Source organism: Lacerta agilis, chromosome 5 (genome assembly GCF_009819535.1).
Source record: "Lacerta agilis isolate rLacAgi1 chromosome 5, rLacAgi1.pri, whole genome shotgun sequence".
Taxonomy (NCBI): Eukaryota; Metazoa; Chordata; class Lepidosauria; order Squamata; family Lacertidae; genus Lacerta; species Lacerta agilis.
In genome coordinates this window covers 30875905-30894561 of record NC_046316.1, presented here as the reverse complement: position 1 = coordinate 30894561, position 18657 = coordinate 30875905, and the positions used below count along the sequence as shown (strand labels likewise).

At 40.0% G+C, this 18657-nt stretch overlaps 1 protein-coding gene across 6 annotated transcripts in view; it reads left to right on the top strand.

Annotated features, from left to right (window-relative positions):
- PRKG1 (protein kinase cGMP-dependent 1) overlaps positions 1-18657 on the top strand; it is a 580751-nt gene that overhangs the window by 463732 nt on the left and 98362 nt on the right. For all 6 annotated transcript variants that reach the window (XM_033149161.1, XM_033149165.1, XM_033149166.1 and 3 more), the window contains one exon: positions 4285-4379. In XM_033149161.1, the coding sequence (XP_033005052.1) occupies positions 4285-4379 (95 nt within the window). The remainder of the gene's footprint in view (positions 1-4284; positions 4380-18657) is intronic.

The window sequence follows — 18657 nt, the reverse complement described above, 5'->3', positions numbered from 1 at the left end:
TTAAGCGCAAGCCCTAAATATAGGGAGATGTAGGCGGGTGTTCCGATGTACTAGCCCCAAGAGGAAGCTCAGGCACACGTGCATGGGCTCAAATAGGTCCCTTGATGCCCTTTCCTTGCGTCCCATTGGCCAGATTGCACCCAGCATCGAGGGACCGAACCAATAGGGTGTTGTGGCTATCCAAACAGTCCCCACCCACAACACAGGGTCTGGTTGCCAGGTCGAACTGCAACACGTGCCCTCTGTGAGGGAGGACCCGATTTTCTGGAAAGGAGCTCAACTTCTTTTATAGAAAATCTGGTTAGGATGGGAGGCCCGTTACTAATGCTAAGTCATGGTTGTGTTGTGGTAGGTGCAGAATTCTGTGCCACATCTATCATGACCAGGTTATGAGAGCACATTATTCCATTCCTAGCTTGTCTGAAAAAGCTTTCTTTTTATTTTTCAGACCAATTCAATGTGCTGGTTATCATCTTTACTTGTCTAAATAGTCTGCACCATATGAATCTTGTGGCTTGTCTCTAGTTGATTCATCTGATTACTATTCTGTATGCCCTTCTGTTGGCTCTCCAATCTGCCAGGCCCCATGGTAGGTGGTAGGGTTTCAGTGGAAGCGCCCACTCAGTAGAGTTCTTTATTTATTACTAATAAACAAAGTGAACCAAAGATATAGAGCATAAATAAATACTGTTACAGCAGGTTGAAAGTAGAGTTCTTTTTTGAGAGAGAGAAAGGGGATTTCCAGTTTAGTAATATTTTAATCTGGCTCTGAGATTTTTCTGTTGGTGCATTCTACATTAAATTACATGCTTTGTATTAATTTTACCCCGATTTTAATGCTATCTTAATAGTTTTGCTGTGCTCTATTTTAATTTTTATTAATATGTTTTGTTTAAGAAGGATGAAACAAATTAGTATGGCAGAAAAAAATAAGTTAGATGAACATGCATTGCCTCTTATTGCAGAGATCAGGTTTATCGGAAAAGGATGTAGGGCAGCCTGCCAGAAACATGGCCTTCAAACTTGCAACTGTCTCTGACCTGTTATGGAGACCTCCTTCTTAAACTGCATAATCTGCAGTTCTTCTGTTTCTCAGCTACTGGATGTGAACTTTGCTTTATCTGTTTGCTTAATGTGGAGGGTAATTAGAATGAGCAAAGACTAGTTGGTAACAGAACATAATGACCCTAATGTTGAATATTTACTTAAGCCCAAAGCATAAGTTATGCAAATGCGTTAGAAATTAATAAAGTGGATTTATTATATTTATGTTAAGTATACTACATATTAGTTTTCTCCTCCCCAACACCACTACCCTGGCCATAATTCCAGCAATTGATTTCATGGGGACAGTGTTTAGGAGGAAACATGTGGAGGCTTGGCTTTTCTAGAGGGAATAATGAAGCATAGTATCAGTGGTAGGAAACCTCAGCCTACAGGCCTAATTAGGACAGTCAGACCTTCTCATTCAGCCTGTGCTGTGACTTGGCCCAAAACACACCCATCACCTAATGACCTATGATCAGTGCTGTCAAGTATCCCGTTTTCCCCGGGATTCTCCCCTATTTTAAGCACTTTCCCGCTGCTCTCCCTTATTTTTTATTTCCCTTATATTTCCCGTTTTTAATGGAAGCAGCTCCTCCCCTGCTGGCCAGGGACTGGGTGGGAAGACCTCGCCTACTTGGAGAGAAAAGCCTCAGCCCTCAAAGCAAGTGGGAGCCGTTTCCTGTGCTTACAGAGGGGTGTATTCCTCCCCCTGCATCAGCCCCTATCCGTTGCTGCCGAGCCCCTCAGCCGGCCAATAGGGTTAGCTGGAGGGCGGAGCCTGGCTGCCTTTGAGCAGCTGCTGCTTCCTGTCCTGTTTTGATGGGATCAGACAAGAAGACAATGGGGCTCCATTGCGCGGAGCACATGGCTGCCCTCCTCTTTGCTGGCTGCCCTCCTCTTTGCTCTGCTCCGAGTCTGAGCCCGGGTGGAGTTTACATTGCTGCTCCGCCCACTTTTGCTTCTGGCTCCGCCCACCACTGACATGTGACTGTCCCAGGATAGGTGAGACTGCTGATCCCTTATTTTCAAATCCGAAACTTGACAGCTATGCCTATGATACCAGGCATGGGACAGGTAAAGCTGTAGTACCAAATACAAAAGAAATTGAAATGCACTCCCAATTCTTCCTTTCCCACCTGCAGGTGGAGTTCAGTTTTTGAATTTGACACATTTTTTCTGTCTCTCTGTGACAACAGAATAAAGGACTAAAGCACCAAATTAAAGCTGGGGAAAAGGAACCAGCCGTATACATGATGAGCATTCAGATAGCCGTTTATTCCACTTTCACAATGTTTCCCTAACTGTTAATTTCCACGTTATATTGGAGCTTTCACACAATGTAGAAGCCAGTTCCAGAACTACAGTGGAATATAGCACATGTTTAAAACTCATTTCCATATTATTTGCAAACTGCTTTTTTCTGGAAGTAAATAACACAGAAGTTGACACTAAACTTACACTATGTCCCACTATAGTTTTGGAAGTGGCTTTACATCATGTGAAAGCTCAGATATAATGCAGAACTCAACAGTTAGAGAAAAGTCATTGAAATGGAATAAACTGACATGGGAATGCAGCCACCGAAGCACATTTCTAGTTCTTCCTTTGCAGTTGCCACTGTGGCTCGAATTAGACACTTGTTGGAATTCAGTTCATGGCTGCAAATGAAGAATCTTCCTTTACAACCATAGCTTGAATTGATTCATCATTTGCAGCCTGCTTTTGAAGTTGAATCACCTGGTGTCATATGATGTCATGTGACTGGCAGGCGGGCGGCCCCACCCACCTTTCATCATTGCTAACAGAAGTTGGGCCAGTTATGATTCTGAAACCACAACTTATGACAGATATGAGGCCCCCACCCACATGCCTCTTTCATTCTCCTTTAAATATCTAGAAATGCTTGATGTTGCATGACTTTATTACACTGCAAGTTTCCACACTCCACTCTTACACAGGAAAACTCGCAGGTGTATGATGTCATCTGTCTCCCATGTAGCATATTCCTGACATTATGAACAAGGGGGTGGAATGAGGGACTGCTATTTTGGGCAGCAACCCAGCACCTGCCACAACATTCAGTTCCAGCCTTGTGAAATATATCAACCAAAACTGGGAATGTGAGTGAACCAGGCTCAGGAAAGAATTTCATGGGCTTGTTAAATTGCCTGTCTCAAAGGAGAGATGCAAGCTCTTAAAACTCTCATCCCCCCCCCCCCGATTGGATGAAAATCCATCAGGAGAAGAATTACTGCCTTCTCTGCCTGAAAAATGCTTTGTACTGCCTGAGCAAAGCCTTTGTCAGCCAGGGATTGTGTGCGCTTTGGCAATTGTTTCAGCTGGCAAAGATACCCACAACCCTCTGAAAGTTGGCCACATACCCACATTGCATTGCATATTGATAATTTTAAAACACATGAGGGCCAAATCCAGGGGTTGGAGAAAGTCCCCATGCCCCAGTGAAGGCCTGCCCCCCCCCACAGATTTACCTCCTGCAGCACCTTTCCCCCACCCCTATAGTAATTGATGGAGCCAATCATTCCTCTGGGAGAGGAAAAAAGATTCCCAAGTATTTTCTCGGTTCTTTAAAATATTACTTGAGTTCTTGCATCTATAATTTTAGTCCCAAATTATTTCAGGAAATCAGGAAATTTCTGAGTTTGGGAACTTTGGGGAGCTTACCAACCTCTAAAATGTGTGTGCCATATAACGCTGTTGTTGAACTGTATAAATTGTTGAGTATTGTTTAGTATTTCTGTTGTTTTTCTGTTTCAAAACAGGATGAGGCAGGGCTTATATAAATGTAAGATTTAGAAAATGGGCCCAATCCAGCTCTAGTTATGTGTTGTGAGTCATGTGAAACAAAATCTGTTGGCTTTGGATGGAGATACACAATGTATTCTGCATCATAAGATGCTTTTACAAAATCTAGGTATTTGACTGTGTTACGATGAAGAGGATAGCAAAGAATTGATATGACATCTTTTCTTTGTGCTCTGTAGTATACCCTTAAATTAATTTAGCAATACTTGCAATATTCCTAGTCCAATATTATAGCCCCGTTTTTCCAGATGGGGCCTACAATTTGAAAACACTAGCTTGGAAAAGGTCTCTCAAAGGCTTCATTATGGAGCTGAGATATGAACAGAATTTAGTTTACAGCTTTTTCTCAGTACAATATACCTTTTCAGAGCCAATATCCTTTCACTGTCATTTTTTAAAAACTCTTCTGTTCAGGTAAATGTTACTCGTGAAGATTCGCCTGGAGAAGATTCAATCTTCCTCCGTACTTTAGGAAAGGGAGATTGGTTTGGAGAAAAAGCACTCCAGGGGTAAGTATTAAACTTTGCCTACATACACAATTTAGATTTGCTTCAAGTAACATTTGTCTTGAACAGCTGAAAAATTAGTGGCATCAATGCCACATTATAATGATAGCTGTGCTAAATTGAAAGCTTAGAACTTATGGAAATAGAATTCTCAGCCACTCTCACTCATCTTTTTGTACTAAACTAAAGCAGAAGGCAGGCTGCATATAATTTATAATTCTTTGCAATTGTATATAAGCCTTGTTATGATTCTAAATGATCTATCAAGCTGCTAAAATGTTTGCTTTCATTCCTGACCCCCACCTTCCCCCCCCTTTCTCTTCATTGAACTTTGCTGGGGCATTGCAAGAAGTCAAAAGATGTAAAATAAAGTTGTGGTTGGATTGCTAAATAGGCTTTTCAAATTTGCATTTTATTACTTTATGCAAGAATGGTGAATACATTGTGGCTGGTTGGGGCAGTTCACTAGTACAAACTGATGATCAAAGCTGTGGTGTGAAAAATATCCTTCCTTATTCACCTGTTCCAGGGTAGTACTGGAGACGGGGTCATTATCCAACAACGTACTTCCAAGAGTTCAATGACTTTTGGCTGCAAAGTAGAATTTCCCCTCCTTCCCTTGCATCCCTCCACACCGCCCCCAATCTGTGTTTTCCCCAAACACTCTAGAGCAAATTTGGGGAGGGCCTGGGGTGGGAGGGAAGGGAGAAGTTCATTGCATTAGCAGAAGTACTATGTTAGATACTTCCCAGTGAGTGCTTTCTAGACAAACATCTTTATCTGCCCTAAGACTGTCCTGTTGTTTTCATTAATTTGCATTGTATATTTAAAAATTCGCTCACAAATTCACATTTCCCCCCTCAAATAGCATTTTGAAAAGTATTTTAATATGCATTTTGAGCTGGGCCATTCAAGAAATGTGAAATTTAGTCAAGAGCTAAATTCTGCTCTCCACATTAGTTTGGGAGGTACACATTAACTCGGCTCATATCAGATTTACAGAGACTGAATTCCTCAAGCAACCGTACTTCTAAGATAGGCATTAATATTTACCAAATATTATTGTATTGTACAGCTCCATTCTTTCATGTAATAGATAATACATATTCTCCTAAATACTCTTATTGGTACACAAAGCACAGAGTGTTCCTCACCGCCTCCCAGTATTGATACTTTATAGTTGTCTTGTTATAAACTGTCCTTCATTAAATTAACATAAGAACTAGAAGAGACCAAACTAATCCATTTCAGCAGAAGACCAGATGCTCAAAATGAAAAGATGAATCTTCCTAAGCAGTTTGTATTGATATTATTTATTCCAAAATGGCAATTCTTACTCATTTGAATTCTTATTCATTGACAAGAGTACATGGGAAATTTTTGTACATTAAAATACTCCAATACTTTGATTTCTGAAATTCAGGTGTAACAGTGGGAATATTTATCAAGTGTTCCCAGTTTATGGGGGAAAGTTTAATTATGCAAATCCTTTTTGAATGAAAATACATTGCTGAACTCCTGCAGGGCCCAGATTGCTAGCAAGTTTGTTGTTGTTCGAGCAAGACTTGATTTCAGCATTATTTGTTAAATTGCTGAGATACAGCTACATATCAGTGAAATATGCTGGTGAATAGTTGCCCAAGATAAGCAGCTGGCATGTTATTATTTTCACAGATTGGATCATTTATCCCCACCTGCGTTTTAGCATTATATTTTCAAAGCCTCTTTGGCATTTTAGTCCATTGTTGTCCATTGATTCACATACGGGGCAAGACCTTTAAACCAGTGCTGTGAATATTTACTCTGTGATTATGAGATGTTAAACCTTTTGAAAGGACAATTCCAGCTTTGGGAATCTCTGCATAACAGAAGTTGCTGCAGTGCGGCTCCTTCACAGATCACTCAAGCAAAGTCAGAAGGCATGGACCGTTGGAGAGGAGGTTGCGCTGTATGTCCTCCTCACGGCAGTGTTGCCCCACAAACACCTTTCTTCATATCATAAGGAGAGTGAAGCTCCTAACGATGAGCTGATTTTACAATCTTATCTAATTTCTTACAACTTCAGGAAGAAAAAAATACTTCTTTGGGCTGATCCAACTTCTTGACTTTTTAGAGCAAATTTTGCACTTTTACAAGAGATTTCTCCCCCCCCCCAAAAAAAGCCTTACTTGGTGCTAATTCTCACCTTTTCCCATAGTAGTTTGCATAAGAGAACTGCTGCAGCAACACTGTGTTTTCTTTCTTCTTCCTCTCTGGCAACTTGTACATACAAGTAAAATTATGACAGGAATTAAATTATATCCTAGAGGGCAAATGAAGTTAATTGCTTTTCCCTCACTCTGAACGATTAATGCCAGAGGGTTTCCGAGGCAGCCTGGCCCATCACACCCTATGATAGCAATCTCAGATGCTGAGTGGCAACACCTATGTTGCCAGACCTAGAACACTGGCAAACAAGAAGGCAGTATTGGCTTAGGTGAAGTCCAGAATTTGCAGAAGTACTATTAATAGAATATTTAGGGGGGAGAAACCATGAATACACCTTCCCACTATTATTTAGTAAGGCCTGGATGTGAAGAAAGACTACAGGATGCTGAGTTTCTGTTTGTGGGAAACAAACCAGAAAATCAGGCTAGGGGTGAAGAAATGGAAAACAGTATCCTGAAAATGGGCATGTTTGGCTAGCTGGAACCCTGAACAAGAGCATGCCACCATTGGAGATGGGGGAGAAATTTAATGCAAACCTACTTAATTTGCATTTTAAAAAAATACACAAAGTGAAATGCAGCTGTCCGTCAAAATTCACATTTCTTCCATTTTTGTGAGATGGCAGTTCTCCAACAGCAACAAAAGGTGTACAAAAATGCATGTGACAGTGCAAATAACCTAGAGAAAGCCATTGTAGTAGAGTAAATTGCTTGTAAAAAAAAATTGTGGTCCTTAGGAGAAATGTTTACTAAAAGGCTGGGAAATTTCCATGAGGCTTAAAAAAATAATAATCTGGAAAGTGTGTGCATACTAGGGAACTACCCATTTTTTATACCATCCTAGTAGTGAAAGAATTGTCATCTGCCTTCAGCCCTATTTTCATAGGGCATGAGAAGGTCTGTTGATGGTAACTTTAACTTGACTATTGGTTACAGGTAGGTAGCTGTGTTGGTCTGCCATAGTCAAAACAAAATTAAAAAATTAAAAAAAATTCCTTCCAGTAGCACATTAGAGACCAACTAAGTTTGTTCTTAGTACAGTGGTACCTCGCTAGAGGAATGCCTCGCTAGATGAAAAACTCGCTAGACGAAAGGCATTCGCTAGCGAAAGGCTGTCTCACAAGACAAATTTTCCTATGGGCTTGCCTCGCAAGATGAAAAATTTCCGCGAATTTTTTTCTGTCAAACCGCTATTCCCCCGTTGGTGCTTTGCAAGACGAAAAATTCGCTATACAACAGCACTTGCAGAACGAATTAATTTCGTCTTGTGAGGCATCACTGTATGAGCTTTCGTGTGCATACACACTTCTTCAGATACACTGAAACAGAAGTCACCAGACCCTTATATATAGTGAGAGAATGGGGAGGGGTATTACTCAGAACGGAGGCGGGAATGGGTGAATGGCTGATAGGTGTGGAAAACCTGTTGACGACTGTTGACAACTTCTGTTTCAGTGTATCTGAAGAAGTGTGCATGTACACGGAACCTCATACCAAGAACAAACTTTGTTGGTCTCTAAGGTGCTACTGGAAGGATTTTTTTTAAAAAAAAACTATTGGTTGAGCTTAATTTTCTTTGCTATCTGATGGACCATTTGACAAGGGCACTGTACCATTCTGTTTGCTGGTCCTTCCCCCCTTTTAAATCTTTAAATGCTCCTTTGACCACAAGCTTTGTTATGCTTCCCTGTGTGTGACATTTTCCATTATAATCACTATTCTCTGTGGTCTGATAGGTATCTACAATGTGTTCCGTATCCTTATTGCACACTAGTAAAACTTAAATTAATGCCATTCTTTTGTGTGTCCTCTGTGCCGGCAAGGGAGAAGAAAATTTCTGTAGGGGTTGCCCCAAAACTAGGAGACTGCACTAGATATGCTGTTTAGATTTCATGAAAGATAATCCGTTTGGGGTTTTATTTTTGGCTCTTCTTATACCCCCTTGCCTAATGTGCAGTGTCTTTTTGCTTGTATTCACTAGAGTTAAAAAAAAAAAAAAAACTTACCATGAATAGTTAGAAAAAAATGCATTAGGAAAGGTTGGTTTTCAGATATAGAATTTTTTAGAGCATAAAATCTATATAAAGTTTTGTGGATTGTAAAAGGAGCCAAAGACACTTTCTTAAGAGCTTACAGAAGATGATATTTGCCCAGAAATCAATATGCATTAGAACACTAAGGCACTGTGGCTTGGGCAATGTTGCTGATTTTTTAAAATATACCTGTGGCCGGGGGGGGGGGGGGGGTAAGCATGCATGCTTTAATTATTCAGAGGCACAAATACAAATATTACATTTTCATTTTAGCACCTATTTTTTCTGTTCTACACCCCGGGAGGTTTTCTGTGCAGTATAATCATTATATTCCCCATCCTATTTGTTTCTTATTTCACATAAAGCCGAGCAGAGCAGGGTATTATTTTTCCTTGAATGGAGGAACATCCCAAAGCTATAGCTGATAGGAGTCACTTCACAATCCAACAGAGCAAATAGGTCTTGTGTATCTGAGTTAAGTAAGTTGCATATTCCACTTTGGATCAAGCTCAACCTTTCAAAGTACAAGAGTTCACTCAGCTTCATTGCTGCCCAAAAGAACTTTGGGAATGTGTGGGATAGCATATTGATCATCAGTAGCTATGATGGATTGGAGAGAGAGTGCTTGCTGGGATTTTTATGGGTCTGGGAGACACCTGGCATGCACGTAATGCTAACCATGGTTTGTGTAAAGCCAATGTTTTCTTAACAAAACATGAATTATTCATGAGTTTTCCCTCAAGTGATAGAAAAAACTACAGCTTGTTCCCCCCCCCCACACACAAAAAAAATCCTTTTGTTTTTCAATCACTTTTGCCTAGTGTTTTTGTAGTTTTGAAAATATCTGCAGTGGGGTGTTCAAACAAGTCCCGGTTAAAAGAGATGCTGAGTTTGCACATAACACTGATCTATAGTTAAAACAAACCAAGCTTCATATTTTAACAAGCCATGACTCCAGACTGTGCTTTGTTGGCAGTAAACAAACTATAGTTAAGCTGCTGGGAAGAGTTCACACATAATGCTAAGCCATGGTTTAATAAACTATAGTTTCATAAACCATGGTTTAGTGTTATGTGTGAACCAGGTCTTTACCTTACACGTTGCAGAAGATCTGTCTCCCATGCTTTATTTCCAGCATAGAACTTGCACCATCAAAGTAGAACTGTAGCAAAATTTTATCTATCCTGTCAACATAGCTTCACTAAGCTAGGGTACAATATCAAGGAACAATAAAAACCACCATGAAAGCAATAAAAGTGAAATCACAGCATCCTTTTAAAACAACAGCTAAACATCAGTAAAACTAAAGCTATCCCACACAATATGTTCAAAATAATTGCACTATGTTTACTTGAGTTACTGAACTGAGATGCATATTTTTTCCATAAATTGCTTCTTAATTTCCTCTCTAGTTCAAAATGTTGAAAAATGTCAAACAGTACATTTTTGAGCAGATTCACAAAGTGGTAAGAGGGCACGAACCATCTGCAAGTTCTCCTGTTTAAGCCTCACTGAAATGAACAAAAGCTGCATAAAAGCTCTGGTGCAGTTCCCCACCAGAATTGTAGCTGACCCTCAGAATGTGGTCTTGTGCTTTGTCTTCCTGAGACTTGTCTTGATATTCATATTCATTTCACTGCCACTTTCATGTTAGTGACACATCTAAGTAGATTTGGCCCCAGTTTCAGAACGCGACTGTACATTTCCACCAAATCTTAGGTACAAAGTGAGGTTCTGTTGAAGCTAGTCTCCTGTTACAAATAGAAATAAGCTGCTCTTTCAGTCCATTGTTTGCCAAATGGCTTCCTATTTTCCTCTTCATTTGACACAGAGACGTTACAACGTATTACAAATCACCTGTTGGGATAGATAATGCAAGTTTTAATTTACTAAATTCATTCTCATTTCTCTCGGTCTATGCTATGCCTGAATAGTTGTGTGTTTTAATGCCATTTGAATCGCCTTCAGTAGATTTATCATTAAATATCAACATGGTGCATCAGTTCTGGAGTCAGTCTGATTGTATAATGCCATGCCTTTCATTTGGATCGCAATAGCTGCTGGCTTCTTAACACAATTATCTCCAGTTTCTGCAGAAAGTAGGATTTATTAGACAATTTATATCAACAAATCTGGAATTTATTTCAGCGATCTTAGTGTAGTAAAAATACGGCAAATTCTAGTTACCTGTAACTTCTTTGATTCTTGTACCTTCTGATCCTTAAAAGGAGTGTGTGAGGAATAACCTAAAGTTAGGGCAAGTTTTAGTGAAGTCTGAGATCAGTTTCAGGTTTTACAGGTGACTTGTTATCAGCCACTGCCTAGGTTGTTTTTGCTTACACAGCCAACATAACTTTCCTTTGCACTAAATCATTTGAACATTGCAAACAAGTTCTTGAGGAAGAAGTGTGCAAGTAATTGTGCAGGCAGCTGGTGGCATTTGCGTGCAATGCATGTTCAAAGTCACTCTGAAAATACCTTCGTGCACATGAGTGCCCCTGTGGAGATCTTCCTGATGCTTCTGACAGTCTGTTTGCATGGATGTGTAAATGCAGCTTAATTTGCTTCCGATAGACCAGGTGCTGGGAGCTTTTTCATCCTGAGCTGATTAGTAAAACGACTTAATATATAAACCAAAGGGATGAGTGGGAAAGAATATATATGGCGATATTTAATGGAGGAAAGACTTGCTGTCTCCTACACCCCACAAATGTGTGTGTGGTGGCAGCAGTGGGGGATTGGAAATATGTGTAATTTTTTTTGTGTGTGTGTGTGTAGGGGGTTTGATGGCTGTATTTATGTGTGCCACATTGTACATTTGCTTTTATGGTATTATAAATGTTTCTGTTATGTAGTAAACCAATATGTAGAGTGTGGGAATCTCAATGATTAGGAAAGTTTGATCCCAAGTTAAGTAAGATTTCAAGTGAGCTCCAATATACAAGGTGGGAAGTACTAGAGAGAAAGATAGCATTTCTACATTCATGTAGTAAAAATAAGATATTGCATTAAACTAACCTCTGAGCTCTTCTTTTTAAAAAAAATCTGCTTAAAGTTCAGAGGAATGCTATTCCATAAGACAATGGAAGCTGAAGACTAGAAAGCTGAAGCTGCGTTGTGTACATCCCCTGAGCTAAAAGCTGCAGACCTATGCAATAGAAATGTCCTTAGTATCTTTGTTTTGATTAAATGAATGTGTGTTTCAGCAAAGTTTATGGCATATGATCAAAATACTGAGAGCACAAGCACATACAGCATGTGCTTTCAGTATAATTTTAGTCAATGTCTTTTTTCCAGCCCTACTACATGAGGTTCTTTACATGGAGATGCTATAGGTTTCACCTATACCTTCTGCATACAAATCATGAGGCTTCCTATGAGCTATGGCCTTGCCCCAAATAATAACAACAGAACCTGTGTTTGTTGCACATATGTTGGGACCATAGGGATTTATGATGACATTTTTAAAAAAAATAATAATCATACTTTTAGTGGTTGGCATTGTCATGAAGAGCATGCTGCCTTATATTCAGAAATATCCCTCCAATGCTGCACATGGGAAGGGGGATTATAGTTTCCTTTTTAAGCATGAATTCAAGAACATCATAAATACTATGGGCGTGTAGGCAGCTTAAGTGACAGACCTACTGAAGTAACAAATAAGATCACATCCTATTTATATTCTCATTCGTTCAACAACGTTTATTTATAAGATACTGTCATTTTAATTCTTCCATTGTTTATTTGAAAACATTTATTCAAATCTGACATCCAATATATTGCATATTCCTTTTTAAGATGTCAAAACTTATTTTTGCATACATATTCTAGAAAATGGCAAAAAATAATAAAAATACATTTGTAGTATTGACGGTGTTAATAGAGACAAGTTTGATGGAGTTCAAAGGCATGATTCAGGCAAACCCAAGTACTCTAACATACCATAGAGTTCAGTGGGAAACTTAAGTACTTGCTTAGCATTCAGAAAAAATACAAAATGGTTGGAGTATGATGCAGGCAACATTTTTGGGGAAAGGGTCATCACTCAGTTTTACATGTTTATGGAAATTGATTGGCATGGAAGATTATAGCTTAGTATGAATGATTCAGGCAATCACTTCTTCGTGTTCACATTGCAATCTGTGCTTGAGGAAAAACTGCTTCTTCAGATGCATAGATGCCATGTGAAATCAGCAGCTGGTCATCTTGAATTCCGATACATTAGCGTTCAGCGAGTGTGCATACAGTATCTGGGATACTTTTCCAGCTGACATACCTGAGAGAATTTTCATTAGGTTTTTCAAGTGGGAACATGAATGTATTTGATGGGGAAGGATTATGACTTAAATGAATCTCTTTCAAAACTGTTGTATTAGTCGCATAAAAAGACTCTAGCCATATTGGATTTAAGTAATGCAAGAGCTTATCTTTATTATTAAAGCGAGAACTTGTTTTTCAACTTTTCAGCAAATGTCTTAAGACTTTTTGAAATGATGTGCAATTGCCGGTATGCTTTTATGTAGATTTCCTATATAATAAAACGGAACCAAAGCAATTCATCCCAGTTGAACAACATTAGCAAATACAGCACTATGGGTAATGAACAAATGAATATAATATACACTGGAGCTGGAAGATCAGTGAACACTAAAACTGAAATCTTTTGTGCCTTATCAGCTGTCTGCCTTCTGTGCTGAATTTCAAATTGCCACTTTGCATTTCAAAAAAACATGTTTACATAAAACACAAAATAATGAAATGCATTAGATACTCAAAGGAAACAATCATGTTAATAAAAAATTCCATGAATAAAACCTGCTTTCTATGTATTGTAAGAGGGAGAAAATGCCAAATTTTAATTGACTGTCTGATAAAAAAAATAGATCCCTTGGCAAAAGTCTATTAGAAGATAAATTATAGTTCTATTTAATATGCATGAATAGTTTATGCTTCTTTCAAAAAAAGAGAAGTAAAGTTGTCTGCTCTTTTTTAATCTGTAAGACAAGTATTTTTATAAGGTGAAGTTCCAAAATCAATACAAGGCTTCAAGCAAAGGTAAAAAGCAGAGTTTAATGAAAAAATTTTTTTGGAACCATTTGTTTTTGTGGGAAGTAGAATATTGGTTGACTTTGTCAGAAATTTCTTATTTAAACTTCCCTTGCTCTTGCTCTGAACTTGCATTCCTTTGTCAGTGCTCCTTATTCAGGAGTGCCATAAATGCAGGGCATTCCAATCCAGACCTGGAGCTCGCGCAAATGATTCAAGGAGTTTCAAGTGGTGCTGTGGCTTGTGCGTGGCTTTTGGTACACATGGTATCACAGAGAGCCCAGCTGTGCTTCCAGTTTGTGAGAGCCCAGCTTCCCCTACTGGCAGTGTGCTAATTTAGGAATGACACAGTTGGGTTTTTTCTAAAAATAAGTTTTTGCTGGGACCGGAGATTTAAGCATAATTCAGTGTTGTGAAATTAGAACCCCCCCCAAAAAAAAGTCTCTAAGAATGTCCTATTTTTACAAATACGGGTTACCCCATACAAGGAGAAATATAATTAAAATATAAATTAAAGCTGTTTCCAGGTACGTTAGGCACACATTTACAGGGGGGGGGAATGCTAGGCCAGGCTTCATGTTTCATTTGTCTGGCCATATTTTAAAACAACTGTATGTCTCTCTCTGAAGAAATCAGATCTTTTTTATGAGAAATGTAAATATAAGAACTGTTCTCTTCTAACAGTTAACCATGTGAAGGGGAAAAGACTTATCTTACCAAAACTAGAGAGATACGCCATATTGGGGTTCAGCCTACAAGAATAGATAGAACTGATACTGTCACTCATCTACATTAGTCAAAATACAGCTATTTGAATGTGTTATAAACATGTAACACCAGATGGCACCAGAGAGCACATAACCTTCTTATACCATTTTTACATAGTGTTTCCCCCCCATCTTTTGCTCTAACAATTTAATTTATAGCGGGTTTTTCCCTGTGTTTAGATCCAGCCAAGGTAACCTGTGAGGTTTTTAGTAACAATAATTTACAGCTTTTAAATGATCATTTTGTAGATATCTCACTGAAACCTATCGGTTCACAATTACAGGCAAACGAGGTTTTCGATTTTCAGTAGGAACCTGGTGATTGATTGGGGGGCTCTGACTGGAGAGAATAAAAGGGTAGGCTCCATTTAGCAGCCATTCAGTCAGTTGGCCGGTCTATAGGAGACTTGATTTGTTGGGGCACTAAAGAAGAGGTAAGAGAGCAGGCCTGTGCCGAGCTTGGGGGCAGTGAGGTACAGTTGCCCCAGGCCTCAGTGGACTAAGACAGCCAGGAGGCCCTGCCAGGGACCAGCTGCTTTTTTTGTTTGAGTTTATAACTTTATTCTAAGAAGACTCCCACCCTGGGCTTCAGATAAGCTCTGCACAGGCCTGCTTGAGAGAGTAAGGTGCTGAGAGGAGCAGGAACTGTTGCCACCAAGAGAAACCACCAGATACAGTCTAGCAGCTGAGAGAGCCTTGTGTCAGCAGCCAACTCCTTAAAGCTAAAATCACTGAAGGCAGAAGCAATGGGAAAGGAAGACTCCAGCAGCATTTATTTGCAAGAGCTGACAAGAAGAACATGACAGTTAACATGAAGAAACAGCTAGTCCCTGAACCAGAGTGAAGACTACCTCAGTGTAGCTTGCAAGATAACTATGGGGAAGAAAACCTGACCAGAGCAAACTTCCTTATTGGTTAGAGGATTCGGACTGGGGAGCACTGGGGCAGCACTATTTGGGAGTCAGTCAATCAGTGTCATTCAGCAATTCTGCAGAAGAGCTAAAGGCAGATTGTCAGCTGGTGGCAGTTTTCTTCAGGAAGCAATGAGGCTCTGACCAGAAAGAAGACTTCGGGTAAAGACCCTGGTGAATTTTGTAGGTTTACTGGGGTGAATGAATCCCTGAGTGGAAGGAAGACTTTAGATGAACTCCTCTCTGTGAATTAACTGAGGGAGGAGAAGCATAAAGGCAAACTGGCTGTTAGTTTAGATTAGGAAAGAGAACTAGAACAAGTAAATAGTCTTATCTTTAAAGTATCTATTACATCTTAAAGCAAATAACTACCAAAGATGTTACATGTTACTTAACAATAATATTATATCATATTGTATTCCTAAACCCAGCCATTGTGTTGCGGGGAAAGGTGAATACTGGAATTATTTGCAACTAAATGGTGGCAGTGGAGTTATAGAAGGTATAAGAAAAGCACTCACCTTTAATACCTGAAGTGCAGAAAAATAATTTAACGATAAAACAGGGGCAAGTGGCTACACCCACCTTAAAATACTTACCTAATAATGTAACAAGTGAAGTTCATGAAAGTAAAGTTTCTTGTCCCCTTCTGCTCCCCTGCAGCTACTTGTGCTCCACCCCAAAAAGCCTCTTTGGAGGACTGAGGAATGGGAAATGAGAAGTAGTGTATTGCTAGGGAAGGAGAGAATTGCTCCAAATAAGCTAACTCAAGGAATTTCATGGAAAGAAAGCTTCTCCGCCACCTCCCCCAATAGCCCCTTGTGTGAATCTAATTAGGTGAACTCTTAGTAGCTCTCTTTCGGAAGAAATAGTTTGATTACAACCCATGGAAACATTCATGTAATACAGAAGTGGTTGATCTTCATAGATTTTACTATACCATTTCTAGTCTTTCAGTTGCCTATGAGATAGATCCAGGCAATCCTTTATAAGACAGGAGATTTCTGCATAGAAATTAAGAGCCTTCTCACTTGCTTCCCTGGCCTGAGATTGCTCCAGCATTTAATGGAGCAAAATAACATGTCTTTTTCTTACTGCTTACTTATTTTAATTTTGCTGCATCCCTGTCTTCAGCTTATCATCTCTCTCTCCCCTCCCCGGCCACCTTTTTCTATTGTAATTATTTGAGTCCTAATGCACCCCAGAAGGATTTGCTCCCACTTGTGAGGGTTGCCTAAGGTATAAAGGGCTGGTTTTGAAGCAAGTAGGGAAACATTGGCTGTGCTTTGTGCCCAACCCTAAGATTGATCTCCAAGGAAGCTGGAAATGGAAGCAATTAAAGTATGTGAAGGGAGAGAATGCAAATGAAGATGGGGGGGGGGAGTTACTCAGCACAACATTTTCAGTATTTATAGAGCTGGGAATGATACTTGACGTATTACAGGAAGATTATAGTAAACACAGAAAATAATTTAGTGGAACCTTAAGGAAAAGTATTCTGATGAATGGTACACAAATCCAATTCTACAATGAATCTTACAGGGTTCTAGAAGATTATTTTGTCTTGTAGGTACTAGAAGATTATTTTTGTATTTTCTTAAAATACGCTGGTATTTTAAGATCGCATTGTATTGGAAAGGACCAATTGGACATCTAGCCCAACTTCTGATGAATCAAACAACCTCCACTCATTAGCCTCCAAATTCCCACACAAAAGCGCTCACACACCTGTTAACTGGCACAGTCTTGACATGCTTGAGAACAGTATTTTACATTAAGAGTATACTCAATAACAATTCATTGTACAGGAGTAAATGACTAAATTCTGCCGTTCATTGTATTTTCCATCTGTAGAACAAGTATGTCTCTGAAAAGAGGACAAGAAAACATGAATAGACATTGACAGCACTAGGAAAAATGATTGCTTCCCAATTACTTTCTCTCCTCACCCCCCACACCATCTCTCTCTCTCTCTCTCTCTCTCTCTCTCTCTCTCTCTCTCTCTCTCTCTCTCTCACACACACACACACACACCACTCCATTCACACAGCCTCTCAAAGAGCATTTTCTGTCTCTCTTTCCTGCGGACAGGAAATTCCAGTCTGCCAAACTGCAACTGGCTTCAGTTCACTTCATAGGTTCCTGAATGAGGCTCCTGAATAAGCCCAGCTGGAACAAGCAGGAGCACTGCTTGGTGCATTGTGCCCACAGTGTTTAAAAATACAACGACAGTGCTATTAATACGCCTGGTCACATGTTGTTTTTAAGTAAACAAGAAATCTGAGCATGGCCTTCCAAATGAAATACATATTGTTCTTAACCTTTGCATGCATAGAAGGGGTTGTTCTGATGTCGTGTTCTGTTATCATCTAGATACTTTTCTCACTGTTATCATATGCACATAGAAATAGGGCTGCCTTGATCCTTGTGCCCTGACTCTGGAACTCCATCCCCCTGGAGGTATGAATGGCTCCGTTACTGATGAGCTTCTGTCACTTAATTAAAACACGTTTGTTCTCCCAGCCTCGAATTCAAGGGCCATATTTTAACTGTCAAAGGGGACAGCACTTAATCAGAGGTATTTTTGATGGTTGTGGTAGATATTTTGGAATCATCTTCACGATTATAGCTATAGTATGTTGGGAAGGAGAGGGAATGATTTGTGATGCAATAGGGTTCGCCTTTGGAGAATTTGAGTAGCTTTTAGGGAAAATATGCACATCCTAGTGTCAAGATGACTCTGACTTAAAAATAAATAAGGTGATTTAATTTATTATCTTTTAAAAGTAAGTAACAGAAAGGAGAAAACCAAGCTTAGTGCTAGAGAACATATGTTTCACTCAAAAGGGAATATGTTCAACCCACAGCTTTGTCAGCCAAAAGCATTGCTGGGAGAGATGTCTGCCAACCTTAGGCAGTTATTGCCAGTGGGGTATGTGGCCCAATGCAGTGGCGGAGCAAGCCAATCAGGCACCTGGGGTGGGGTGGGTGGGGCTAGCCGCCTGTGGGGGCGGGGCCAGCCAGTGTAGGATGATCCGTGGGGCCTCTGAGAGGTCCACCTGCCTCCTCCCATTCAGCCGCCCTACAGCTGGGAGGAGGCAGTGGGCAGACTGTTTGGGCAGCGTGGAGCCTGCGCACACCAAAGCAACCACGTCTCTCCCAGGAGAGACGCGTGGCTCGGGCGTGCTGCAGGCCCCGTGGTGAGTGCCGCCCGACATTTTGTCACCCCCCCTCTCAGTGGTGACACATGGGGCGGCCTGCCCCCACCACACACCCCTTCCTCTGCCCCTGGCCCAATGTGGGGAGTTTTTTTGTTT